This window comes from Drosophila hydei, unplaced genomic scaffold (assembly GCF_003285905.1).
Source record: "Drosophila hydei strain 15085-1641.00,03,60 unplaced genomic scaffold, DhydRS2 tig00000250-arrow-arrow-pilon, whole genome shotgun sequence".
NCBI classification, from domain to species: Eukaryota; Metazoa; Arthropoda; class Insecta; order Diptera; family Drosophilidae; genus Drosophila; species Drosophila hydei.
The window spans coordinates 126,004-153,437 of NW_022045696.1; the positions used below are offsets into that span (position 1 = coordinate 126,004).

Consider the following 27,434-nt stretch of genomic DNA (forward strand, 5'->3'; position numbering starts at 1 on the left):
CACGCGGTTTATTGTTTTGCTTCAGTTATAACAGTATTCAAATCTCTTACATTTCACTTGATCGGGCAGCTGCGACGATCAGAGGCTGGCGTCCGCGCCCCATTCAAATTGGCAGTTCGAACAGCGTGTTGCAGTCACAGATGACAGCGTCGCAGTGACAGTAACAGTGACAGTGACAGTGACAGTGACAGTAGAAGAAATATTTTCAGCATTAATCCATAACCGACAACAACAGCAACAAGAAGAAGAAGAAGATTGGAAAGAAATTCATTGAATCAATTAACAGTGAATAGTGCATTTAGCATCCTTAAGAGAATATTATTTTTTGTTGCATATTTTTTATTGTTTGCGACTAGCGCGCGTGTTTCTCTGTGTGTTTCTTTCATCATTGTGTGTCTTTAGAGAGCGGCTGCAGCGACATTCTTTGAACATCGAGCGACTTTGTTTGTGTGCTTTGTTTTGGAATAATCTAGGTTCCTAGGCAAATACATTTGCTGCACGCCTCAAAATTACAACACCGACAGGAAGAAAGACAGCAGCAGAAGCAGCAGCAGCCGCAGCAGCAGCAGCCACTGTCGCAGCAGCAGCAGCAGCAGCTAAAATGTTAACGGACATGACACCAACCGCCGGCCAATTGTACGGCTCACAGATTCCGGCCATGGCAGGCATGAACATCACAAACATCGCGACACATTTGCAGAAGCCGCAGGTAAATCCGGTAAGTGCGGACAACACCCAAACAAACTACAAATATATATATATCTGTATAAATGTCTATATGGTGACTTGACCAATTGGCGAATGGCTAGAAAGAGAAAGCGCTAGAAATGACTGAAGTATTTCCTGAGGTATTCCTATTTGCAAGTATCTAAAACAAGTCTTCATAACATTTTCTATTCCAATCTAAGTTTCGTCTTCAAAATTTTCTTACTTTACTCAAGACTCATTGAGCTTGACTCCGCCAGGCGAAAACTGCATGGAAATTGTGTCAGGTGTAGGAAAATGCAGCTCGTAAAGGCGATCAGCTGAAAGAAGTAGAATTGAGCTGCAAAGAGACTAAAAGTTCTTCAATGCATCTAAATTGTTGAATCAAATATCAAGAATAGCACGAAATCATTGTTAAAGGCAACTCATATTCAGCATATTGAATCGGTCATCTATATATATATATATAGTTGCTGTTCCATTTAAAAATATGTTTTCTCCATACACACATAGATCAGCCAGAGATATTCACTTATCCTGACATGATTTGATCAAGTTCGTACGCCTATTTTGCATGTCATGCACAAATTAACTTTCCTAGCAAAAAAGTGTCCCAATCCCATTCAGCTTGGGCACAATATCTGCGAGCATACGCACATGTATGTAGTCCACTGTTTAATTATGTATGTGGCTAAGTGTGCATACACGTTTCTTATGGAATGTGATGATATTTTTTAGTTAATCATTATGGCTCTGGCGTGGGCAGAGATCTAATCGAGCCTTAATTAATTAGATTACATATTTTTAATAGCCATTGCGATGGCAGATAAAACGACTTAGGTGTTGAGCCCGACAAATACAGGTATTATTATTAATAATACTTTGATGTTTGTTGTTTTGCATTTGCATAGGCATTTGTCAGGCATTCGAGCTGCTTTCTGTGATGTGGCACATCGACCACTTACACGGCAATGGCTCTGACAATAGCAGAAACAAAGCAACGCCGTTAAACGCCATGCCAATTCAGGGCTAAATTCGGGATTCCAGGTACGCGAGCGCTGAAAGGCGCTGGAAAATTCAGTCACCCATGAGAGGCCCATGGCTTCCTTTGTTGTCTGTGCGATGATCAACGAGACTCCATGAATTAAACAACAACAACAACACATATCTAATGCTGCTGATGAGGCGCTGAGTCCCTGAGTCTGAATGTGAGCTAAAGTCAGTTTCTAAATTGATTTGATGCGGCTTGTTCAACGCGTCGCGGTCTGTGTGCAAACGAATTTCACGCTACGGCTTTGTAGATACGCACATCGCAGATACAGCCACACTTAGAGATACAGATACAGATACAGATACAGTTACAGCTACAGCTACAGATGCAGGTAGGCGATACACGCCAATTATGTGGGCACTCAGGTATGCGCTGCTTCTGAAATCAATTATTTGAGCTCACTTAGGTTTAGCCGAGGTGCAAAGCCAAAGTTGATATGATTTGCATCTCAGATCGAGTGGCGACACAGGCCGATCTCAGATATCGAACACGGTTCAAGCGAACACGGCTCATGCATAGACGTGGCCAGGGTTCCATTAGGCCCAGTCGAACTCCCATCTCTGCTCTGCCCCTAATGATTTTGCACATACTTAAAGTCGACAATTAAGAAAAACTGCTTTGATCGCGCCGCTTGTAAATCTAAACTAAGGCAATGCTGCTCGAGCGAAATCGATTCCAAAAATCCTAATGATGATGATGATACGGAAAATGCTCTCACACACACACGAGCAGCTATATTTAGAGCATTTTTTCCTTTCAAATTAGTTAAGAAACAAATGAATTTCAATTTAGAAGTATTACTAATCATAGTTCAGTGCTGGAAGCTGCCTGCATTGGAGCAGCTCAGCTTACTTTAGTTCCTAGATCTTCGATCTATACAGAGCTTATAGATCAGCTAAAATATATTCTACTTGAACTTAGTTTAGTATAAATTAAACACTTTTTAGTGAGTCTGAATGCAAATCTGACAGACAAAACTTTGGACAAAGAAAATCAAGTTCTATGAGATGAGTTCATAGATCTTGATTTCCTTTGCTTTACGAACTGCAAAGTTTTGTCTGGCAGATTTACATTCAGTCGCTCAATAATGCCGCCAATTCATGTATTATCAAATATGTATTCATGAAAATATAAATTAGTCTTGAAGTGAGGAGTAGCTAATAAAAGTGAAAATCTTAAGTCGAAAGGCTGCAATAGCAGCTGGCAGACAGAGCCAAAAATGTTATAAGGGCAGAGTCAGCAAAGGATATATCAAGTTGATATAAACTCTTTGGATCGCTGTTCTATCTGAGATTCTTTGTGCATTGTTCTTCTTCATAGACTCGTAATGTGGCAAGCTGTCGCGTTGTTTCGGCAACTCTGACTCTGCAATCATTTACGAATGTTTCATTTGGTTAATGAATTATTAATTATAGACGCAAAAGTAGCATTTGACACAGGCTTAGCTATGTGCATGGACGCATCCAGCTGCAGTGGCATGTGATCGCCAGTTGGTGGTGCCCGAGACTGATAGAGTTTTTAGCCTGGCTGGCACTGACTGCGGGCCTAATTGCATAACACTTTCAATAGAGTTGGCAACGTCAATGCTGGCCATTAACCATCCGGTCAAATAGGCGCAAAATTGTTGGGAACTCGTCTAAGTTGCCGTGCCGCTCGCACTCTACTACTTATGACGCCACAGTGAAGTGTGTTGCATGGGGCATGGCAGGGACTGTGCCACAAGCACAAAGTGTAAACGCCACGAAACTACGTGCGTCATTCAAAATGTAAAGCCGCAGCACAAAATGTTCTAAACGGGGCTAGAACTGGAGTCCGAGTTGCTGCTGCTGCGGCTGCTGTTGGCATCGAGTTGGGGCCCCGATATATGCATATTGATGGAGCGGGCAGGCGCTTATTAAAATTAATACCACATCAATCATTTTACAAACGTGCTGTCGGCCAAGTTCAAAGCCAGCTCTCGGCTAGACTCTAGACTCCACTGCGGCCACGCTGTCCGCTCTAATCTTAGGCTCTGTTTAAGAAAGTTACACATGCGCATTGGTTTTAATTAAAGGCGTTTAAAGACGCGACGCGAAATACACAAAAAAAAAACGAAAAATAAAAAAATAAGAAGAAATATTAAAAAAAAATGATAAATTACCAAGACAAACTGAAATTAACATTTGTGCTTGAAACAAAGCACAACATGTGTTTCAGACAGCCAGATAGCCGAAGATTCAGAGAGTCAGACAGTCAGACAGTCTGACGATCGGACAGCCGGACGGAGTCAGACGGCAAAGGCAGCGGTAAAACGGTACGCGTCCAAGCTGCGGCTGTTAAATTATTGAAAATCATGCAATGCTGTTGCTGTTGCTGTTGCTGTTGCTGTTTTTCCCATGAACATCTCTTGGACTTGGACTCGAAACACTCTCTGAACTTGGGCCTGGGCCTTTGGCTGGGCCTGGGCACTGTCTGTCGGCATAATCAGCATAACAAAAGAAATTAAGCAATAATATATTAATGAAAATACAAATGCACAGCGACGAGGCGGCTGTGCGGTAAGCTGTGAGCCAGCTGGAGCAACATCGCCGCGTCATTGACTAATTTGTTGTGTTTTCAACACGGTTAGGCGCCAGGGCGTCGCTCAGCGGCAGGGCATCGGTAGCCCTGACTGCCCCGAACAGCAGGCGCCGTCAGCAGATACCCAGTCATTTTCATCGACTCGTCTATTGTCTACACAGCGAGAAATTATTTCAATACAAATCGCTCGAATAATGCGTAATTGATTCAACTGAAGTTCTATGAGATCATTTTGCCACAGAAGCCTTGCTCTACACTTCGCAGTGCCAGTCCTTAGGCCAATTCATTAGGCTAAGTCTGCTTGCCGTCTAGGATGCCTCCGGTTACTGCAGCAGTTCGACTTCATCTAACAACATTCAAATAAATATTGCATCAATCTGAATCTGTGCGGCTTTCATTGAAAATTTCTTTCAGTATTGAAGTGGCGTTTGTTGGACTTTTAGCTTATTTCCTTTTCATTCAGCTCGACATATTTACCTCATATTATTTGGCTTAATGAATGCGCCTCGCTTTGTGCAACTGTCTGACCATTTTCACCTTTGACAATGGGCTGCGGCAACGCAACGCAGCGCAGCGCAGCGCAATTAACTTGCGTCATCTAGAAATTTAGGTGGCATGATGCTGCTAAAAAGTCAAATGCAGGTATATGAAAGGAATAAAGTGCAGTGGAAGCGAGCGCGCATTACAAGGTCGCTCCTCGGGCCCATCAAAGAAGCCGCTCGCGAGCATTTTTCAATTGGTTTTCCAAACTGCCGCTGCTGACTTGCAGCTCGTCACCGTCAGTTGCCACCGCGTAAAACGTCACTGGGGCTGACGCTGACAGCCGGCTGGTAATCGCGGCGTATACGCAACGCATAATGGAATTAATCAGATTTGTTGAAAGCCATGTGACAGTCAAGTAAAGTAACTTATTTGAGCTGACAGCGCAGCCAAGCAGAGCTTTTTTCTCTCCAACATCTATAAGTATCGATCGTCAGCCAAGTCAAGCGAAGCTCACTTGAAGGCGTTATCTTTGTAAAGGGAAGTTGGTTTGCTTCTGTTTGATCTTTAGATCTGGGTACGGCAAAGGTTGATAAAACTATTTTCATATGAGTAGCGGAAATACTTAGATAAACTGGCTATACTTAGATACTCTCCTAGTGAAGCCCTATACTCGTTGACCTGTTCACTTGTTACCATGAAAGTTGCCTGCCATAAAGTATCGTCTTTTTTATGTAGACTTTTTACAAGACTTTACCCAAAAACTCAAGCCCATTTACATCACAGCCGACTTCAGATTAGGCACGGAAAACGCCAAGTGGGAAGCAAATGTCAGGCACTTGAGGCTCATAAGAGACTTACATTTAAGGACCATATAAAAGACACAAGCAAAACACTTGAAGCTGTTAGCCTTTGTTAGTAGAAACTTCAGTCTTAAGTCATATAAGCCAGCTACAAATCAGTCAAAAGAAAATCTTGGAACACATCTCAATTGTACAGCATTAAAATAGTAGATGTCAGATCTATATAAAAAAACTTATATAATATATATACCTATGAATATATTCGTATATAAATTTAAATATAAATATATATATATATAATTAATATAAAAAAATATTTTGCCTAGAGTTGTAAAGTTTGCTCTATTCATATTTTCTACCTAAAGCCAATCTTTAGAATTATCAAGTGCTATTTCAATATATTCATATCTGTACAGTATAGCTCTAATAATTAAATGAAATTCCTATTTTTCAGTAATTTACATTTTAATATGACTAAGAGTGAAATAAATAAAATGATAAATGTCACTCAGATTTTCACAATTTCATAATAGATTTTCCAATCAGACACAGTAGCAGCTAGAGCTTATAGGGAATTATTAAAATATTTGTCATATTTTGAAAAACAATTTGAAATTAATGAAAAGTAGCGAATTGCCAAGACTTGTTATAATAAATGTCGCTTAATAGTTAAAGTGCATAATTTAGATAAGCCAAGCAATTGCATAGAGCCGCAGCAGCTGTGGCATGCCATATAGAGGCCGAGTGGATGGAGTGAGTAGACTTTTAATTAACTGGCCCGTCGAGCTGACGACGTGTGCGCGTAGCTAACACTTTGAACACTTTGAATGGGCCCCAGCGGAGTTGCGTTGGGCCCTGCGCTGTGGCCGTTGCACCTTGGACTCACCTTTTATTTATCATTTAGTTAATGCCCATTTGACCTGACATCGCAATGCTAGCCGAGCAGTTGACAAACGCGGACAGGCGTTGAATTGCCGCAGCGAACTTGCGTTAACTTATTCTCTATACTTATTATGTCATCAGACATCACCAGCTCAGTCAATGTCCAAGGGTTCTGATTTTATGGCCCACGGACTATTGAGTTAGCTTGGAACAAAATTCAAAATAAATTATTTTAGAATTTATTTTTACATAAATCATTGTAAGTTCGATTTCAAATTGATGGGTTTCAGCGTAGCTATTCGAAAGTCTTAGCAATTAATATTTATTTAAATATTTAGAAGTATTTAGAACGCAGAAATTGAAATTATTACGAAAAGTTTATGCAAAAGTTATTCAAATTTCCACTCAGAGTTTTGTCCGATTTAGGTTTAAGTACACTACGCTACACACCATAAATCTTATACAAAAACTTGCCAAGTACTTCATTTTTCTCGTATTGCTGCATCGTGTCGACATTATCGCAACTTTCTCGGCCTTAAGTTCGCTGCGCTGGCAATTTTCATGTTGGCCCAGCGTATGACCCGTGCGACGATTGCATTGGCCACGTCGACAATTTATTGTACGAAATTTGCTGGCGCGAAGTCAAAGCGTTTGTCAGCGTTAATTTGAATGCAAGTTCATAAGTTAATCAATATATAGATATATAAATAACTGCTTGTGGGCTAACTGAACTGGACACCTCGATAGATCGACTGGCGGTGGCTGTGGCGGTGGCCCGCGGACCGATCAGTGTCCGTGGACGGAGTCAAATGCGAAACAGCTTTTTGAATTGTTTGATCGTGCTGTAAATTTGCTTTTCGACTTGGTGACGACGATGTCGGCGAGCTGCCTTATATGGCAGAGCCAAGGCAATGCAGCTTAGTTAGCCAGCTAGCCAGTTATATATACATATATACATATTTATTTATGTACATGTATGTGTATGTATATGCATCTATTCGTTGTATTACCCGATCAAAAAGGCAACTGCAACATCAACAGCTAAGCAAGATTGGGTTACGTTAAAACGTTTGCTGCAGAATAAAATGATTTATGGTCTGAATTGCAGATAATTGTGATAATCATACCGCAAGGGCGCAGTCGCAGTCGGAGTCGGAGTCGGAGTCGGAGTCGGAGTCGAAGTTGGAGTCGAAGTCGCAGGTTTTGTTTTTGGTCTGAAATCGATATAAAATCGAGATGGGCACTGGCTGCTTGGCGGCTCTGTCTGCTTGGCGGGATGCGTGTCTAAAATGCATAACAGTTTTGGGTCTCTTAAGTTCTTATACCCTTTACGAGCTGATTGAATGGCATTCATGGTATTTACGGTTGGTATTTTGCTCGATCTTACACTTACAAGTCAACAATTTCAATTTTCAATTTCAGTTTTCTCAGCATACAGTGATGAATTGATCTTAGTCACTCAAATTTAGAGAAACTCTACTGATCAGGCGAACTATTGCAGATTATTTCAGAAATACTTATATTCAGTGATATAAATTATATATTGATTTATTTTATATATGAGCTGTTATATAGCTATTGCTGCTACTTTTAGACTTGATATTAAATGGCCTTTTGTAGCTTCTACAATACTCAATATTTTAGTAAAAGCTAATTGCGGAGTCTGCCAGAAGAATTTGAAATTTGCTTCCTTAGGTGGTATTCATTTCCGCCAGAATCTGATCTAACATGACTCATATGCGCTAAATTAGGAATGAATATAAATATATATAAAACTATAAATATTAATCAAAAATAAATATAGAGAGTTTTTCAATATTTAGCTATACTTTTTTTTATTATAAATCAAATTTGTTTTCATGGATTCCTTACTTAAGATAATATCTTTATTTATTATAGATCAATTATGTATATTATAGATAAATTTATATCTATATATATTATAGATTGATCTATAGTTATATACCATATGTCATATAAAGTCTTTTTCTGTTGTTAACTCTTGAAGCACTTGAACATTTATTTTTCAAAATCTTTTTTTTAATCATTTTCTCATAGTTTTTTTTTTAATATTATTTATTTAATTTTAAGATAAATTTAGCAGAGCTCTATAAAAAAACGTAGGACTATAGTTTGAGTTATATAGAAAAATTTAACAGTAAACAGAACATGATTGATGCGCGCTTTTTGCTTTGGTACAGTGAAATAGACTGAATTCTTGAGTTTTTAGAAAAAGCATTTTTTATATATATAAAAAGTAATATTCAATAATTGTTTCCAGAGAGAAGCTTGTGCAGGCTTAGAACAGAGAGGCTCATTTAAAAGATAAAGTTATACAACTGAGACTCTCAGCAGGCTGCTTCGACTCAATAGCTATCAGGAACATGAAATTGAAATTGGAATTGCCATTGTCTTCCCTTGTGCATTACGATTTACAAATTTCATAATTTCTTAGGCATTGTTCGCACTCTTAATGAGAGAGACACACACGGAGTGAGCTATATAGATAGATATAGAGTCGCGCTCAGTTTGCTGCCAAATGGCTCCTATTCCCAAAGGGGCTTATGGAAGATCTGCTGCGTGTTAAGCGGCTCAGACGACCTACATGACGGACAGTGTTCACTGTAGGTGTCATTGTGTTGATGTGATGCCGTTTGTTTGTCATAACGGATTTGGCTTTGTTGATGTTTTTGTGTTTATGTGCACAGCTCTGAGGGCCATTGTAAGGGGTCTGGGCTTATTTGCTTAGGCGGCTTAGATGTCTTTATGCTGTTCCTTATGCACGCACCATGCACCACGGGCCATGGGCCATGGGCCATGGGCAACACTGAATCCAAGTTAGATTCTTATGTATTTTTTTAAGTGGCTCGCTGTACATTTCATGTCATTTTATGTGGCCATATTTCTGGTAGGTGCTGAAGCCTGTTGACGGAAGAGACAGACTAAATGTCAAGCTCTGCGGCTCGAAGGGGGCGAGCAGACGAGAAGAGCAAAAGAACGAGCGCGTTGGATGGTCGTAAAAGTTGTTGCTTGTTGCTCGTTGCTTGTTGCTTGTTTAGTGTTGTTCGTTTTGTTTCCGCATGCTTGCAAATATTTTACAAATGTCATATCCGAATAGTGTTCAAATATCTCAAACATTTTATTTATTAACTGTGAATAGGATTTTTGGTCTTGTGCCGTCCTGGGCTTGTTAAGTAAGTTACATTTGTTATTACTCCGAAAATGCAATGATTTAATGTCGCTTGTCATCGTCATGTATATATATATATATATCTTTACATGCATATATATTTTATGTATATATTTGTATTGATTTATGGGCCATAAAGTGCGACACTGTGACGAGCCGTCGCTAAGAGAAATGAGTTCTGTGCAGCGACAGACTCGAGTGACAAATCACAAATATTTCTTACACTATATGCAAGAATGTTGAGTCTAAGTGAGAGTCTTGCATTATGTGTGCTTCCTTCTGAAGTCAAGCCAATGATAGTTCTCTTTAGTGCAACTTCACACTCACAGGCATTGCTTAAGGCTTTACTCCGGCTCGAGAGCGGATCTTTATGCTAAGCTATGTCTACTTAGTAAGTCTGTATATTTTGGAGTATTGCTGGAGCACAGAGTTGAGTCGTGAAGTCTTCTTTTGGAACTTCCGATTTCCGTTCAAGCAACACAACTCATCAATGGATAAAAACAAAATGTTGTGACCCACTTTATGGCTTATGGCTTTCACCGCATTGTCACTTGCAGCAGCAGCAGCAACAGCAGCAGAGATCCGTGAAGTGGCAATATATTGCTTTGACTGCGTCGTCGACAGTTGTAAATATTATGTTAAACACTATATGAAGTCGTTAAAATCATTTAATATTGCACTTTTGTGTCTGTCGCGCTGACAAGTGAAGCGATCCTCAACGCCGACGCTTTTTCTTTGGCTTCAGCTGCTGTTGCAACGCTGCGTTGCACTCTAGCGAGGCATGCAAATGGCTGCCGGCCAGACATGTGGCATGACATTTGTTTAGTGGCGGCGACGGCGGCTCTCGTCAAACAAAATTGAAAGGATGTTTGATGACATGCTAAATTGACAAATGCATGCAAAAGCACTTGGTAGCTGCCGCTTTGCATGCGCGACTCATTATTCATAGCTAGTAAAAATGGCATGCTGCATGCCACACTCCTCGCTGCGCTCTCTGCTGAAAGTCGAACTGAATTTGTTACTTTATCAATTGAATCCAGATAAAGCTCGACGGGCCAAGGAGATGCGTTTGAACAGCTCACTTTGCCACAACTTTCGAGCCGTTGCAAATTCACTGCGCAAATATGCCACATTTTCGGCTCATCATCTGCAGCAGCAGCAGCAGCAGCAACTGCAGCTGCAGCAAGTGCATGACTTGCCAAGTTAAAATCTAATGCCTGAGCGTAGTCATAAGGTCAGGCTGGGCGCATTATCAACGCCGGCAACAACATTTTTGCTGGCTGCAAGCGATTCGTGCATCAAGCAAGGCGAGACTCCAGCGACATGGCTGCAACAGCACAATACATGAGTCGTCTTGCCTTTGGTGTTGTTGCCGTTGCTCTTGTTGCTGTTACGCCTGCTGCTTGAGATGTATGTGCAGTGATTACCACCAGGCGAGCGTATACTTTAGCATTTTATATGCTTTTTTTTTAGGTCACGTTGTCCTTGTGCGCGTAGCCGCAGTTGACTTCGCTCGATTCAAGTTAAGTCTTACGCCCGAAATTAGGTTTCGTTTTTGTTTTTATTTTTTAACTTAGCACAAGGCGCGCGTTGAAATGGCGTTGATGATGTTCATGTTTCATGTTTGCAGCCTGATGAAGCGCACCGATTATCCCCAGCATCAGCAAGAGCAACAACAACAACAGCAGAAATATGCCAAGATAGCCCGTAAATTGATTGATTTGCCACGGCACGAAGCTGGACTAAAGCTGCAAGGCAACTACATATAATGCAGCAAGCCAAGAGCAACAGCAACAGCAACAGCAACAGCAAGAGCAACATCAACAGCATCAAAACTCGTTTCAGTTTCAATTTCATTTTAAAGGCACTTTGGTAACGACAAAAATTGCCATGAGTGGGGGCCAAAAAGTGGGCGTTGTTGTTGCTGTTGCAACGTGGCAGCCGTGGCTGCTGCCATTGCTGTTGCTGTTGCTGTTGCTGTTGTTGTAGGCAGCATTGCTGGCATGCCAGAATCTATCAATGTGTACACATTTATGCGCGCTATTTTCAAATGACGGCGACAATATATGCAGCAAATGCAATTGAAACGTAACGAAATGTTGTGCAACGCCCACTATTGGCTGCTAGCCAAGTGAAGCAGTTGCTGCCAAGTTGCTGCTGCTGCTGCTGCTGCTGCTCTTGCGGTTATAGTTCCTGATGGGCCTGTCGCTGCGACTGCCACATAACTATTTCTCAATTGAAATCTGTACGTGAAAATTGTCGTCGTTTTTGCTACTGCCGCAGTTGCTCGTTTGAAAAAATGCGCAATTGCATGCAAAGAGCTAAAGCAGCAGCAGCGGCAGCAATTGCTACTGCAGCAGCAGCCGCGCAGCAATTTGTATGCAATGAATTAAATTCCAGCGCTGAGCGCTTACTCCATCGGCTCGCCATTGAGGAAAATCACAGCAAAACCTCTGACCCGACATGTTGTTTGTCAAGTGCGTCTGACAGCAATCGCTGCTGCTGCATGTTGACATGACAAATTTGGCGCTCGGCTCCGACAGCCGCTGCTTGCGCCTCTCATTCGATTGACTCTCGAAGTCAGTCTTATTAATTTAGGCTGAGTTCAATAGCCATTAGGGCACAGTGAGTGTTGCCTGAGAATACGTTAGATGAGCCCGCCCGAACGCCGTATCAAATCAGCATTGCTGTCATTGTAATATCTGCAAATATGTTAATATATATATATATCTATCAATGCTCTAGGGACCTTAGGGCAGCCAATATGCTCGCTCTGCTGAACAGTGTATAGAAATGTTGAAGCCATTATTAAACTCGTCGCCACTGATCTTCCCACATTCGTTAGAGCCGTCAAGGAACATGGCCTGCAGATTGGACGCTGCAGTGAGATGGTTCGGGCATCGGCAGCGGCATAGGCATTTGCAGCCAAAAATGAAAACCTAAACGTCGTTCTTCTTCTTCGTTTTTTCTTCTTCTTCGACTCGCTGTTGTTGTCTGGCAGACTGTCAGTAATTTTTGGGGCCCGGCAAGCGGTTTGGCTGGCTGCTTGTTGCTCTCAAGTTTCAAGCTTCGCGTTTCGAGTTTCGAATCTTAAGTCGTTGCTGGGTCCCAGGCCTCTGGGCTCTGCTTACATAAGCTTTGCCGTGTGTGCAGGTTGTAATTTTCCACTTTGCGCCTAAGAAAAGGCTGAGAATAGAAAGCACTGCAAACGATGACTTTATGGGCCATGTTTTGGGCCAAAGTATGATGTAGCTCTTCAGCTCGAGATCGCCTTCCCAATCATTATCGACCGGAGAGCTCCAGATAGCTCTGGCCGACCTAGCTAACTGAGCCACTCATCAAGTATTGCAGGCTGCAATGAAATGCTTTACACGACTTTGCGCTTTTGCTCCACCAGACAGAGAATTTAATAAAACTATTGTTTTATGCCCTGGACATAGTTAAACTATGCCAAAAATAAACGGGTATATTCGGATGTGGGTAAAGTGCTTATTCGAATCAGCTAGCTCTACTGGCAGAGTATCTGCCAGTCTGGGCAACTGTTTGGCAAGCGCCCTTAGACTCGTTCATACAATGTTTTATGGGCAATTTTCGGCTTTTCGTGCTGGCGGCTGTCGTGTACGGAATTCAATCAGAAATTATCATTGATGGCGCCTTTTTATGGCTTGTTTTGCACTTTCCATAAAAATATACATCCATCTATCTTAATGTGCTTGCCGCGACCAGCTAATTGATGTTGTCTATCGCCGTCTGTCGTCCGGCGTCCGCCGTCCACCGTCCGCCGCGCTTTTGCGTTTTGTTAATAAGCCATTAAATGCTCAATAAAACAACAATAGCAACACCAACGCCAGCCACAATGGCAATAGATAGTCACAGTCCGCGAAACAATATGGCAAACACATTTTTAATTCATTGAGCCATTAAACAGCATTCATAATTCGCTTGCTTAGCATTTTTTAGATATTCAGCTAACGATTATGTTGATTTCTTGCCACTGTCTGCTTTAAGGTCTGCAAATATGGACATAGCCAAGAGTCAATCTGTGATCTTCTTCAAGCTAGCACTAGCTTGACTTATTAATCACTGCCAGCTTTCATTTCAGACTGAATCGGACACATGAATACAGATATTTTCCATCAGTCAGCAGTAAATCAAACATTGGCTAAATGAATAAGCAAAATTTGAAAAGTTACATCGTAATATTTTATAAAATTCCTATTGAAGCTTCTGCTCACATAACAGATACGGCCTATCGTAGTAAAATATATTTATTTATATATATTATTTTTATTATATTTTTTTTTTTAATTTGAATTCATATTTTTTAATGAGTTTTATTTTATTATATATTTTATTTTATATATATTTATTGATTTTTTTAATTTAAATTTAAATTTTATTTATTTTTATTTTATATATATTTATTTCTGTTTTTGTTTTTTTTTTTTCAATTTAATTAAATTTTTTATAAATTATATATATATATTAATATTTTATTTTTATTTCATTTATATTATTTTTTAAATTTTTATTTTGATTTAAATTTCATTTCATGCTTTCATTTGTTTTTATTAATTTTTTTGTTTTATGCATAGATTTATTTTATTATTATTTATTAGCTTAAATATATTTATTTAATTTATTATTATTATTTTAAATTTTAATTTAGATTTCCAATTTTTCATTTTATATATTCTTCTTTAATTTTTGTTATTTTTATTTATTTATTTTAATTTTTTTTAAGCTTTCATTGATTAAAGTTTTCTATAATTTTATTTTATTTATATTTATATATTTGTATATATTCATTAATTTTATTATATATTTTTTAAAATTTAACTAAATGCCGTTTTGTGTGTTTTAGTAATAGTTCACTGAGCAAATATTGAAAATTATGAAATCAAAGCTGAAGCAGAGTGAAAAAAATATAATTAATAGACACGCAGCTCTTGGTTTGTCACATGGCCATTAATCAAATTGAAAAGCTGGCGACGAACATTGCTTTTTGGCAGGCAGTGTGCACGTAAATATCGAATGAAACCAGTATGCATGCGAAGCGGCTGTTAACGACTCTGCAATACACTGTTTAGAGTGCCAAAAGTGAGCACTCGATTTGACTATTTCTGTCAGCTGTGTAGTGGAGAGTGTATAAAACCCATATACTCTCCTTGATTGCACTGTGAATTGGGTATAAAATTGAATAATTCAAGCTGATCGCGTTCCCTTTTCGGCCGAGACTTGGTCAACGTCGAGGCTTTGTATGCACATATGCATGTGTTTAATTATTTATTATTAAACGAATTGGTGCAACCTTAACTGCCAGGTAATTGGCTACTGGTGTTCTGCCGACTTCCACTCTAAATGAATATGCAAAAGAGCTGCTCCAGCACCAGTCGCAGCCCCAGAGACAAAGCCAGCGGCTGCTGTTGCCAAAGCCAGAGACAGAGGCAGAGGCAGAGACAGAGACAGCGACAAACAGACAACAGAGCAACAAAACAAAATCCACAGCGTTTTGTGTATTGACCAAAGCAACTGGACAGCTCGCAGCGGGGCGCGATGCTCAGTCGAGAGATCCAGTTGAAGCTTCGAGCTGGCCAAATCAAATAAGCTGCAAAAGCGAGGAGGCACGGACGGATGGTCGGCTGCTGTTGCTGCTGTGATAGTGGCAGTGGCAGTGACAGCAGCAGCAGCAGCAGCAGCAGCAGTAATATCAGTTACTGGTTTTATGATGCAGCGTTCTGCAATTTATCAGCAGGTTAAGCCTGGCTCTGCGTTGATTTGAATATCCAATTATAAACACATTCGGCTGCTGGAGACGCCTTCGATCCTTGCGCTTCCACGAATCCACGGTGCGAACGATGAATGCTACCGTGCGCTGGATGGATCGATGGATGCTGTTGGCTTAACACACATTGTCGCACGTTTAGCAACAATAATACACAAAGCTTTGTTGTGGCGACAGGCAGGGCGTTGCAGTGTGACAAATGTGATACGCATTTATATGCCAGTGACACGAAGCCAGCTGAAAATGTGATTAGCTGCATAAGCGCATATGCGGAACAGCCTGGCTAGCTGCAGATTTATTTTAATAACCTCTGCCAAATAGGAGCGAAGCAAGCAACAATACAACAAAATTATTGCCGTTGATTTATGGAAATGTATTATGACTGCAGTCACGCAACGATCGGCACATGGGACAAATGAATTGGCAATTCTGTTCTGTTGTAGCCGCAAAACGAAAGCATTTAAATACCCTCTAGTGCTGGCAGTCGGGCTGCATCGACTTGATGCATGGTGAATATAAGCTTTGGGACAGACTGCATGCCTATCACTTAGTAAATACTTGTCACTTTTAATTTAAAGCCAACTCGAAGCTCGAAGCTCGAAGCTCGAAAGTCGAAAGCCGAGCTATATTCTGAACCGGACCCCGTTTGGTTGGGGATTTTCGTTCGTTTCGAGGGGCTGCAGCTGCATGCCACAGCAATTTGCAATTACCACAAACACGCGGTTGTGGACTGACTGACTGCCTGCCTGCCTGGCTGGCTGCCTGGCTGGCAGCAGTCGGCAGCAATAACAAGAGCCTCGCCTCGCCTCGTCGCGCCGCGCCACCGCTCGGCTTTGGTGGCATGGCAAAAGTTTTACAATTAGAACACTTTCGCGTGGCTTTAATGATAACGGGATTCAGCTGCAGTGCAGTGGGGTCGACGATATAGTAAGCCACTCCAGTCGGCCCGCCAATTCCGATGTATGATATAGTGGGCGTGTCAGGAAACTAGCTTTTAAGTGCGTCTGCGCCTGCCTGCGCCACTGAAGATTGAAGTGAAAAACGTTTAACGATTTTCGGCTTGTTCAGAATTTATATACATATATATATACACTTCTATATAAAATTCAGAATTTGCCAGAATTGCGGACATGCATTTTCGACTCATGCCCGTTTGTTGTCTCTGATGTTGTTTTAGGCCCATGCAACTATGCCAGACCACAGCATAGTTTTGGATAGTTTGGTTGTTTGCTTAAGACCGTGTCAGCTATTGTTGCCATTCGATGGCTGGTCAAGTGGCAGGGGATAATGGCTATTGTGTGGATGTTTATCGAGGCTCTGGCTGTATGAGGTACTTGACCGAAATTGTTCATTAGGCATCAGATTTAGAGCAACGCTCAGCGCTCAGCGCTCAGCGCTGCCAGGACAATGCGCTGTTTATTTAACAGGCGCTGCTTGGCTGGCGCATTAAAGGATTTCAGGCATTGTGCGTAAAGCGGATGATCTTATGGCTGAGGATTTATATGGTGTAGTGAGTGCTGGTTGATCTCGTTTTTTTTGCTGTGCTGCGCTCTGCTGCCATCTCTTTCCCTCTCGACTGCTGGTACCTGGCTGGACATCCTGCGGTGATAATCACAACGGCACTTTTTATTCAACAAAGGAACTCTCTCCATTTGTGTGTTTGCTCATGTTTGGGATAGTTGCTAATTTGCTACAAAGTTGCACATTTAGCTGAGGCAGCCCAACATAGGGTAGGACAGGAACTCAGCTTAACTTGGACTGCCTGCCTGTGAGGCTGCGAGGCTGCGAGGTTGCGAGGCTGCCTGGCTTACCTTCTCACAGCTTCACAGTGGCTCACAACATCCCCGTCCAATCCCAGCGACCGATTTCGATTTCGATCCCATGCCATCCATCAAATGCGCTGCCATTTGGCAGTTACCTCCTGCCTCTCCTTTCATTATGCCTCGTTCATATTCTGATGCGGCAGTGCACTTTGACTTTCCTCTCCTACTGCGCCAATTGAATCATTTAGCTTCATTGCGCCGCATGAGCAGCCGCCACCCAAATGGCCATTTTCCACACAATGTACAGTCAGCACAACATATCAATGACTAGACTAGACTGGAGATATGGATTAACTATGGTGTCTTGACTGATTCGCACTTCTGGTTTACCTTTCGTCTTTGAGGCATGCACCCCTTAAGTAATTGCTGCTATAGTAGTAGCAGAATAAACCAGCTTAGAGCGTAGCTTTGTTCTTGAACAACAATTCATCAATGCGACATTGTAAAGTGCATGCCTAGGGTCAATATAAGCAAGAGCTATGATAATTCCCATACGTTCAAAGTCAATATACATATTGGCGCGCCATAAATATCGATATCAACTTGCATTCAATCAGCCTCATTATGATAATAAAGACATACGGCTCGAGACACCTACACATGGGTAGGTAAATACCGATGTGCATGTGTCTGTGTGTGTGTGTGCACCACGAACTCAATAAAGTTGCTTCGACTTGAGTATTGAGTGATTCGAGTCGACTTGACTTGTCTTGACTCGCATCGAGTCAACTTGACTTGACTTGACTTGACTTGACTAACTTGTCGAGTTGTCTAAGAAAGCGGCTCTGGCAGTCCGATGGTTGTGCTTAAGAAACAGCTCCACCTCTACATAGTGTCAGCCCCCGTTCAGGTCTCTGTCTCAGTCTCAGTGGCCGTCTCAGTTTCAGTTCGAGAACCAGTCGCAGTCATGATCATGATTGCCTGTCTGATCATCGACATGAGCATCGACAGCTTGCGGCGACGTATAAATTTGTCCGTACTATAAACAAAATGAGCAAAAGATTTTTATCTGTTTGTGTAAATATTTGTTAAAATTAAGCTTTCATTTAAAAAGTTTCAGAAATGTTAACTTGCTTAGCATGCGCCGATAATGAAACAAAAAAGTTGCCAATTTGTAGATGGCCAAATTGTTGGGCTCGCTCTTGTTAGCCCCGAACAGCAGATGGATCGGGGAACGTCGACCGATAGAAATCAACTGAAATACGATATAAAGAGCTAACTTTGCTCAGGTGGCAAGTACGAAGGGGGAGAGCCGACCGCTGGGGCAATTCCGTAACCAAGCTGAGAAATTGCTGCGATCATTAAAAAGGCCGAGTTCATCCATTTATAAGCGCGTAGACACTTGTAAATGATGTGGGAATCTCTGATAGATTTGGGTGCAGGGTATTCGCCGGACGATCACTCCTTAGCGTCGGCCTCTAGACATTTCGAAACATGCAACGCCAGCGCGATCCGAACATAACTACAATTTTTTCTTCTGCTTCTTCTTATTTTGGTTTTTTCTTCTTTTTAATTTAATTGCGGCAATTAAAGCAACGCATAGATGCATAAATAAAGAATAATATTAAAGTTTATAATTATGCCACAGCATATGTATATGGCGATGGCGAGCGTGAATACAGAGAAGCTATAATATAATTCAGCAACTGGTTTAAGCAGCGTCTTTTGTGCTGGCGCTGGGGCTGCAGCTGGAGGCGTCAAATGAGCTGGGGGAAATTTAAATATTTGAAATGTTTTCTATATTTCATTTCTGTGTAGAACAATCTGCGGCTTCAGATGAGTGACAATTGTTGCCACCTAATAACCAATTCAATTATTGGCTGCCTAATAAACCCGTTTACTTCAACTTAATTATTGGCCTGCCTTCGCGAGCCTTCGGGGTAGTTAGGCTTTGTATGGGGCGGCTTTTCCCTTCGGCTTTCGCAACGTCGCTGCCAGCATTCGTGGCCTTAAATGCGCAATAACAACAACACCTGCAACAGCCGACAACAAGCAAGAACCAACGGCAAATGCCTCAACTAAAACATTTTTTATTCAAGGGGCTAAATTGCCAAATTGCTTTTGTTGCTTTTGTTGTTAGCCTAATGACTCGATGAATTTGCTGCCGTCTGAGCTGAGCTGTGCTGCGCTGCCCTCTCAGCTCCTCAGCCCCTGCCCAGCGTTGGCCCCACATTTGATGGACATCCAATGATTATGACTTTTAAGCAGGCTCTAAGTGCAATACAAGTTCGGGCCAACGCTGATAAAGCATGTTGAGCGGGGCGAAAATGTTTTTGGTAATTAATCAAATTTTTTAACTTTCTACACAGTTACGAATACTTCAAGGGCTTGCCAAATAAACTCGCCTCAAAGTGAGCTTGATAGAGTGTCGTTCCTCTTCCATGTAGTTCCATATATGAGTATATATAGCAGCATATAGATACTTCTAAGTTATATCCACCCTAGAGTGTGTAAATCGATTGTGAAGACTACGGATGAGTTTCCCTAGAGTCAATTAAGGCAATTTTGTTATGAATAAACAATATATTTTATATATTTATATTAAGTATATTGATTACTTAGCTTCAAGTAATTGCGACCTGTTCAAGGTCCGATACAACAGCTGCTATATGTCATGCTCGTCTAGTCCATCTGCCATATCTCTCTGCGAAAGAGTTTCATGAAAGGAAAACTTTTGCGATATTTCTCAACGACTTCTTTATGGTCTGGAATTGGGAAAAGGAGCTAGCAAAGCACTTTATATACTTAACAACAACTGTATATAATGAGTATTGCAGTGGGCTCTGGCCAGCTCTGCTACGGAGATAAAACGCAACTCGATTAAGAAATCAGAGCGGGCAGTAAAACTGAGCTGGTCTTGGAGGCAGTGGAGTGTGCAGTAATCCACTCACGCCTTGGCGACCATTGAGCCGCTTCGCCTTGATACATAATTGAAAAGTGGAACCAACCCCAATTACTTGCAGACAGCACTCAATCAGCGCCATAAGCCACCCACAACGCGCCGGGTAAAAGTTCAAATTAATTGCAATATGAGACACATTAAATTTGACCCCATCGAGGGTTGATCTCTAGTTCCATGTGCCCTGAGAAGACTCTCTCATTAGGCCTTAATGAGCGGTCAGTTAATCATGACATTTTAGACAGTGCCATTTGGTCATCGTCCTAGAGCTGACTAATAATGATATGCTGCTAGCTCTGGGTGCTAGCAGGGGGAGGAGGTGGAGGACGAATGGACATAAAATGAAAGCATCTTGTAAATTAAAAGCACTCACTGGGCCTGATAGGGATCGTGTTCGAGCTCGGGTTAAAGTTGTTGCCGCACTATAAAGACACTTTAATGCACTTCATCAATTTGGGTTATGGCTATAACACGGTGGCCAGCTACGTATGTGTGTGTGTGTGTGTGCAGCGAATATTGAGCCCATGCCATAGCCGTAATTATCTTTGCCCCAGACTAACTCAAGTCGGCTTCGCATTTTAAGATTTCGCAAAAATAATAAATAATAAAAACAGCAGCCTCAACAACAAAATGGGTCGTTTTTGGCTCGCAGATAAAAAAAAAACACAATATATATATATATATGTATATGGAGAAAAAAATTATGATGAAACTCCATTAATTTTTGTTGCCTTAGTTGCTGTGGCAGTTGCTGTGGCTGTTGCCGTTGCTGTTGCTGTTATTGTTATTTTTGAGGCCCGTTTGCGGCGGCTGCGTCATTGTTAATGAGTTTTTGCGTATGGCTTACTTATAGCGAGAGGAGCACCGCAGCCTGGACCAGTTCCGAGGAACTTAGGACCACGCTGTGGCCCTCAGACAAAGTTGGCAAGCCAAAAGCACAGCCCAGCCCAGCCCAGCCCAGGACAGCCACAGAGGCTACTTAATATTTGCCTGATTCGAGCTGAGCTTACGGTTGCCTGGCAACTTCTGTGCGATTCTTTTTAATAAACTTCTTAGATAGAAGTTAAGCGCTGAAGCACATCGATATGCTGCATCGCCAGCACACTCCATGCTGCTGCCTCCATCGGCAGTCAGCAACTTGCCAGGCTTTTCCCACGCTGCTGTCCAGCGGACCAAAATTAAAGCCATTAGTTTACACTTTACATGCTAATGGCAAAGGCTCGCAAGGAGCCTGTCGCGTCCTTCACAATTTGCCCCGGGGCAGGAGGATAGCAATGTTCGTGCTTCTGGTTAGCTGGCAAGCAAAAGCCAACTCGAGTCGAGTCAAGTCAAGGCAAGGTAAGCCAAGCAGCCAGCCTATCCTGCTGAATAAAACCAATGAACTTTTTAATTGCCTATGAACCTCGACCGCCAATCCCTGTCTGTAGCTCCCAATTGCCGTACCCCTTCCCATTCCCATTCCCATTGCCATTCCCATTGCCATTCCCGTTCCCGTTCCCGTTCCCGGTGCACACCAGTTAAGGCTCATCCGTTCTGTGAGTCGCGTATTTGAGTAGCCAGACGTTAGTCCGTTCTCAGGTCTGCGCATTGCCACAATTTAAAGTTTTACGGCTTGTTGTTATTGTTATTTAGACAATTGGCGCCGTTACGGCCGCTCACATTCGCCCAAATTAACGACCTGTTTCGATTAGAGCCGAGTGGCGTTTACAGCACCGCACTGCACTTTCCACTCCGCCAGCTCCGACACTGTTTATGGCCCAAGTAAATCATTTAAATTATGGCGCGCGGCTCAACTATATTGATTGGCTGGCAACAAGGATGTCTTTGCGACTTGAAATATAGCATTCAGCTGCAACAAGATAGTGAAGCCCCCAGCAGCAACAAAGACGAACTCAATTATGTTGGCCTAACAGCCTAAGCTCGTATCAAGATTCTAATCTAGATCTATCCGTTGTCAACTTATCAATCAGCGTTAGTTAACATTCGTGTTTCCCAGATGGAAATCGGGCAGTTGGCACTTCACTTGGCTGCCCTCAGTTAAGGTGGCCGCACATGGCGGCATATGGAATGGCTAATTAAAATAGTTAAATGTCATTTGACCCTAAGGGCTCCCGAACGGAACCTCAAAGGCGCGCTGGGCAAGGCGCGAGCTAAACAAATTTGGTTAGCGCAGCAGGTGGCAGGTCGGAGAATCTGGCAGCCTCGGAAACGGGAAACTGATCACAGCAGGCGCTATCAACGACGGCGCTGCAGGTTCAGCACCTTTTGTGCGATAGCCGGCAATAAGTTGGCTACATCAATCGGAGGCGGTGTCATAATTTTCACAGCAGGTGTCGCTGCTAATGATTTACAGCGGTGTGAGTGCCACAGACAGAGAGCGCGCGAGAGAGAGAGAGAGAGAGAGAGCTGTGGGGGGAGAGAGAGATGGCGCACTTAGACCAACTGCAGAGTAACGAGCGCAACAAACTGCAGCGGTAGTAAAACTGAAAACCTGGACAAAAAAGAACAAAAATCTAAATTCGTTGTGGGCAGACGCGCCGCTCTTTGATGTCGCAACGGGCAGCGCAGTCAGAGGGCTAGCGGAGAAACTGAGTGGAGGAGGGACCGTCAGTAACTGAGAGGGAGCGAGAGCTGAGATAATGGACAGCGCATTGTTGTTGCCCAACAACATAAAGTCGAAAAACAATTTATTATTCGTTTTGTGTTTGCTATATATATATATATACATATATATATATGTGCATATAGGTCTGTCTCCTTTCAATTTAGCCCGGTTAAGTACGGTTCCGATCGACTTATGCCCTTTCCCCTACAGCGTCACAGCCAAGCCATGGGGCGTTGCAGTGGCTCGCCGCGCTAATTTGGTCATGTTGGATGGCTATGGAACGAAGGCCTGGCGCCAATGGCGCCCCCTACGGCGCACAAATGCTAAACAAATTGTTAAATATTGTAAGCGACTCGAATTGGGGCACTTGTTGTTTGCCGTGGCAAGCAATTGAAGGTGGACGTGGGTCCTCGAGACGAGACTGAAGCAAATATGATTACTTCGAGTCTACTGGGCTGCCCAGGCAGATCGACGAGCATCCTCTACTCAAAGTAGAGCACTAGAGACAGTTAGCCTTTGCCATATCGCCTATAGTTTGACTTGCTGACTTGGTCTTAGCTGCTGTGCTAATCGATGAATCAAATCGTCCAGCATTTAAATTTGCAGAGACTTGATTGACTGGCTAACTGATTAGCTAACTAACTAACTAACTGACTTACTGGCTTACTGCCTGCCCCGATATCATTTTGTATAATTTTCTTGCCACACACTCGAGCCTGCTCACAGGGAGCCATGTGCGCAGTTGCACGACGTTGAAATTGCTCCAATTATGTTAGCTCCGGTGCGGGTTGGGCCTTGCCTGGCTCTGTCTTGGCTCTGTCGGATCCGGGGCCAAAGTAGTTCGGTGGCCAGCGTGGCTTTCTGTTTTGACTGCCCGGCTCATCCTTTCTAGCTGCTGCTGACTGGACTGGCCTCAATATCATTATACTGCCAGCGGGGCAGTGGCACCTCTCTGACATATTGCGCGGCGATAGCAGCTAAGCGACATCGCCATAAACGTAGCACGGCAACAACAAGTTTCGACCCGGCTACCAGAAAACACAAACACAATCAGCCAGCAGCAATGCGGAAACGGCTTGGGCCAGCTATCGATTTGAAGTTGGCTATGAACCCAAGTGCGCTCCTTGTGGGTAGCTGGGCGACCCCAGCAATTATTCGACAAATAGCAGCTTCCGCGGCCTCAATCTGCGCCTGCCTGATTGCGGCCTGCCACAGCTAGTTGTTTCTCCTCCTACAGCCGCGCAGCAGCGCAGCAGCGCAGCAGCAGCTAATTTTAGCAACTAAATTGGCCGCTAAGCAACGGTACAACTCAACTGTAAAACACAAACTTAATTCTCTTAGACAGTTAGGCAGGCTGCCAGGCAGGCACTTGACTACTGGGTGGACAAAGCGGCTTCAGCTGTGTTTCGCGAGAAGCCAATTGTGGCTCTGTGACAATTTTGGGGGGCATCAAACAGATGCTGAGGCTGCCAGGCGAAATGTGTGTGATGAGGATCAGCGAAAGGATAAGCCGCAGACGGCCACAAGGTTGGGCAGGTAAGCCTGATTCCGCTGTTAATCCTTGACCGTCGTCAATCACACCGCAATTTTGGCTACAGCTAGGGACAGTAATTGGGAGTGTAAGCCAGATAGATGCACAAGTGCTCAGAGGATGTTGCCGAACCGCTAGACAAGGCCAAAGCAAGGAATTCGTTCTGGGCCAAGCGAACAAAGCCTTGGCCCCGACAGGATCACAAATGCTGTCCTATTGTTCTCGAGAAAGAGATAGAGAGAAAGATAGAGAGATGGATGAATAATGCAGCTGGTGCGGAAGTCAAAGTCAAGAAACTGAAATCACTGCACGTGTTGAGTGTGGAACAGTTGAGGCTTAAAAGTTATTAAAACGTCTTAAGCACTTTCCTTGAAAATGAAATGAAAACGCTGCGATGAGGTTCATCAATGGTTCTGGTTACAGAGCTTCTGGAATTTCGTTGAGCTACCGAGAAATGCGGGTCGTAAAAACGCGAAATCGCCAATTTGATTTACGTTGCGAATTAATTTCGCGAGCTGGCGTTGCGTCGGTGGCATTGAAACGGTTTTCTGTATCTGTTTTCAGACTTTTTCTGTGGTTTCTGCAGCAGGATATGAAATTGAGCATAACTAATTAGAATTCAAAAAATTTTCAGATTCGCTCGAAAGACGCGCTTGTTAATTAAGAAAAGTAAAGGAAGTTGAGCCGTTCCCATGGCAACTGCAATGAACCCAACTTAATGACGGTACCCCAATTTCTTCACGCTCTTTTTAGGATCATCCTAGTCTGCGCGGCACTCCGCTAGCCATGCTGGCCGCCCAGTGCAACAAGCTGTCGAACAAATCGCCGCCGCCGCTGGCCGATGCGGCCGTTGGCAAGGGTTTCCATCCCTGGAAGAAGAGTCCCAATTCCCCGGCAGCAGGTAGCAGCAACGCACCCGGCGGTGGTGGTGGCGGCGGCGGTGCATCCAGCCTAAGCGGCAGCAGCAGCGTTGGCCAGCACTCGCCATGCGCCATCTCAGCGGCCAGTTCGTCCAGCTCCAGCGGCAGCGGCAGCGGAGGAGGTGGCGGCGGCGGCGGCAGCAGCGGCCAAGCATCGCGCAGCCTCTCGTCCAGTGCTAACAGCAGCACTATGGTAAACATCACAGCTAGGTAAGCAGCGCGACGGCGCACAGTGGTCCAACACCTATGAATCTGGCTGAACAAGCGAACAAGCGAACCACACGCGAGTAAAAATAATCAAGATTTTGACTAAGGACGTCTGGGAGTAGCCCGAGCTAAATTGACTGAACTGATCTAATCGAGTGATTCGAGTGGAAGCATTCATAGACCTAGATCCGTGTGCTTGCGGCACTTGTTCAGCTAGTTTTCAGTTAGCTTGTGGACCACTGTGCGTTGCCCAGACAACAGCATGCTTTATACAACTTGTGAGTAATTTCAGCATATATCCTTACAGTCGTCCGCTCGCTTCGTCCTGCGCGGCCGTGGGCACCTCGGCCTCTGCGTACGGCAGTGACTTGTACTTTCCGAACACATCCACATCGTCGGGCAGCATGGTGGCTGACAATCATCACATGCATCAGGGGCTGTTGGGCAAGGTGGAGGGAGCCGCCTTCGGGTCGGTCTACTCGCGCCATCCGTACGATTGGCCCTTCAATGCGGTAACCGCGTCCGCTCACAAGGCCGCCGAGGCCGCCAGCGTCAACTCGGGCTGGTGGGATATGCACAGCGCTGCCGCTGCCGGCAGCTGGCTGGACATGGGCAGCGCAGCGGCGGCTGGCATGCACTCGACCATGGCCAACTATGCTAGCGCCGCGGCCGCTGGCACAGATTATAGCTCGGCCCTGTCGCATTCGCTGTCGAATACGGCCCATCTGCTGGGCTCCGGACAGCACTTGCTGCAGGACACGTACAAGAGCATGCTGCCCGGGCAGGGCGTGGGCGGCTTTTCGCTGCCGCACAGCTCCCCGTCCGCGGCCGCCACAGCAGCCTCACCGCAGGCCTCGACCCCATCAACACCCTCGCCGCGTTCGCAGCGGCGGTATGCGGGCCGGGCGACATGCGATTGCCCGAATTGCCAGGAGGCGGAACGGCTGGGACCGGCCGGCGTTCATTTGCGCAAGAAGAACATCCACTCCTGCCATATACCGGGTTGCGGCAAGGTCTACGGTAAGACGTCGCATCTGAAGGCGCATCTGCGATGGCACACCGGCGAGCGTCCCTTTGTGTGCAATTGGCTGTTCTGCGGCAAGCGTTTCACGCGCTCCGACGAGCTGCAGCGGCATTTGAGGACACATACCGGCGAGAAGCGCTTTGCTTGCCCCGTGTGCAACAAGCGTTTTATGCGCAGCGACCATCTGGCCAAGCACGTAAAGACGCACAATGGCACGGCGCCGAATGGCATTAAAAAGGGCTCCTCGGAGTCGTGCAGCGACTCTGAGGAGGCAGCCAATCAGTCGGGTGAGTCGAACGGGTTGGGCGGCGCGTCCAGTGGCCAACAGACGGGCGCAGGTGGTGGCGGCGGGGGTGGCTCCGCCAGCTCCGGCTCCGGCAACGGCAGCACTGGCTCCGGTGCCGGTGGCAATCGAGCTGGCAGCCATCCCGGCACCCCAACCTCGCTGCACGCGCATAGCGCCTCCAGCACGTCCAGCAGCCTGCTGGGCGGCGGTCTGCACCTGGCCACGCCGCACCAGATGGTCGCCGCGGGCGGCTCGCCGGTGATGCTGCATCAACATCAGCAGCAACAGCATCAACAGCATTCGCATCAGTCGGCGCACCAGCAACAGCAACAGCAACAGCAGCAGCAACAGCAGCAGCAGCAGCAGCAGCAGCAGCAATTCTCGCAGCAGCAATCCCATCCACATGCCCATCTACATCATCATCACCATCATCTGGTGGGTGCCTCAGCACCCAGCCCTGGCCTGGATCAGCGTCTGGATCACAGCGCCCTGGTCGACATAAAGCCGCCGATGGTTTGAGGATCGCTGGGACCCTTTTTGTTTACTAACTGAGCAGAAATGGGTTCCTGGACGCCGTTCGATGTGCAGCTGCCTTTGCACCACCACCATTGGGCGCAACTCTAATTAGTGGGCGTGGCTGCACTCAATACACACACATACAAACGTTAAACTAATTACACACAC

General features: G+C 44.2%; 1 protein-coding gene across 2 annotated transcripts; it reads left to right on the forward strand.

Annotated features, from left to right (window-relative positions):
• Nucleotides 1-27,434, forward strand: LOC111596538 (transcription factor Sp9). Of its 2 annotated transcripts, none has more exons than XM_023310809.2 (3): nucleotides 1-718; nucleotides 25,067-25,443; nucleotides 25,733-27,434. In XM_023310809.2, the coding sequence occupies exons 1-3, from the start codon at nucleotides 602-604 to the stop codon at nucleotides 27,267-27,269; spliced, it is 2,031 nt and encodes a 676-aa protein (XP_023166577.2). In that variant the 5' UTR covers nucleotides 1-601; the 3' UTR covers nucleotides 27,270-27,434. The 2 variants fall into 2 exon arrangements, with proteins under 2 accessions (XP_023166577.2, XP_023166578.2); XM_023310810.2 differs by having other exon boundaries at nucleotides 25,748-27,434.

Excerpts from the sequence above, each read along its gene's own strand:
- LOC111596538 (XM_023310809.2), top strand. The coding sequence starts at position 602 with ATGTTAACGGACATGACACCAACCGCCGGCCAATTGTACGGCTCACAG. Across the intron at positions 719-25,066 it reads AGAAGCCGCAGGTAAATCCG|GATCATCCTAGTCTGCGCGG; the intron begins GTAAGTGCGGAC and ends CGCTCTTTTTAG. Across the intron at positions 25,444-25,732 it reads ATGGTAAACATCACAGCTAG|CATATATCCTTACAGTCGTC; the intron begins GTAAGCAGCGCG and ends GAGTAATTTCAG.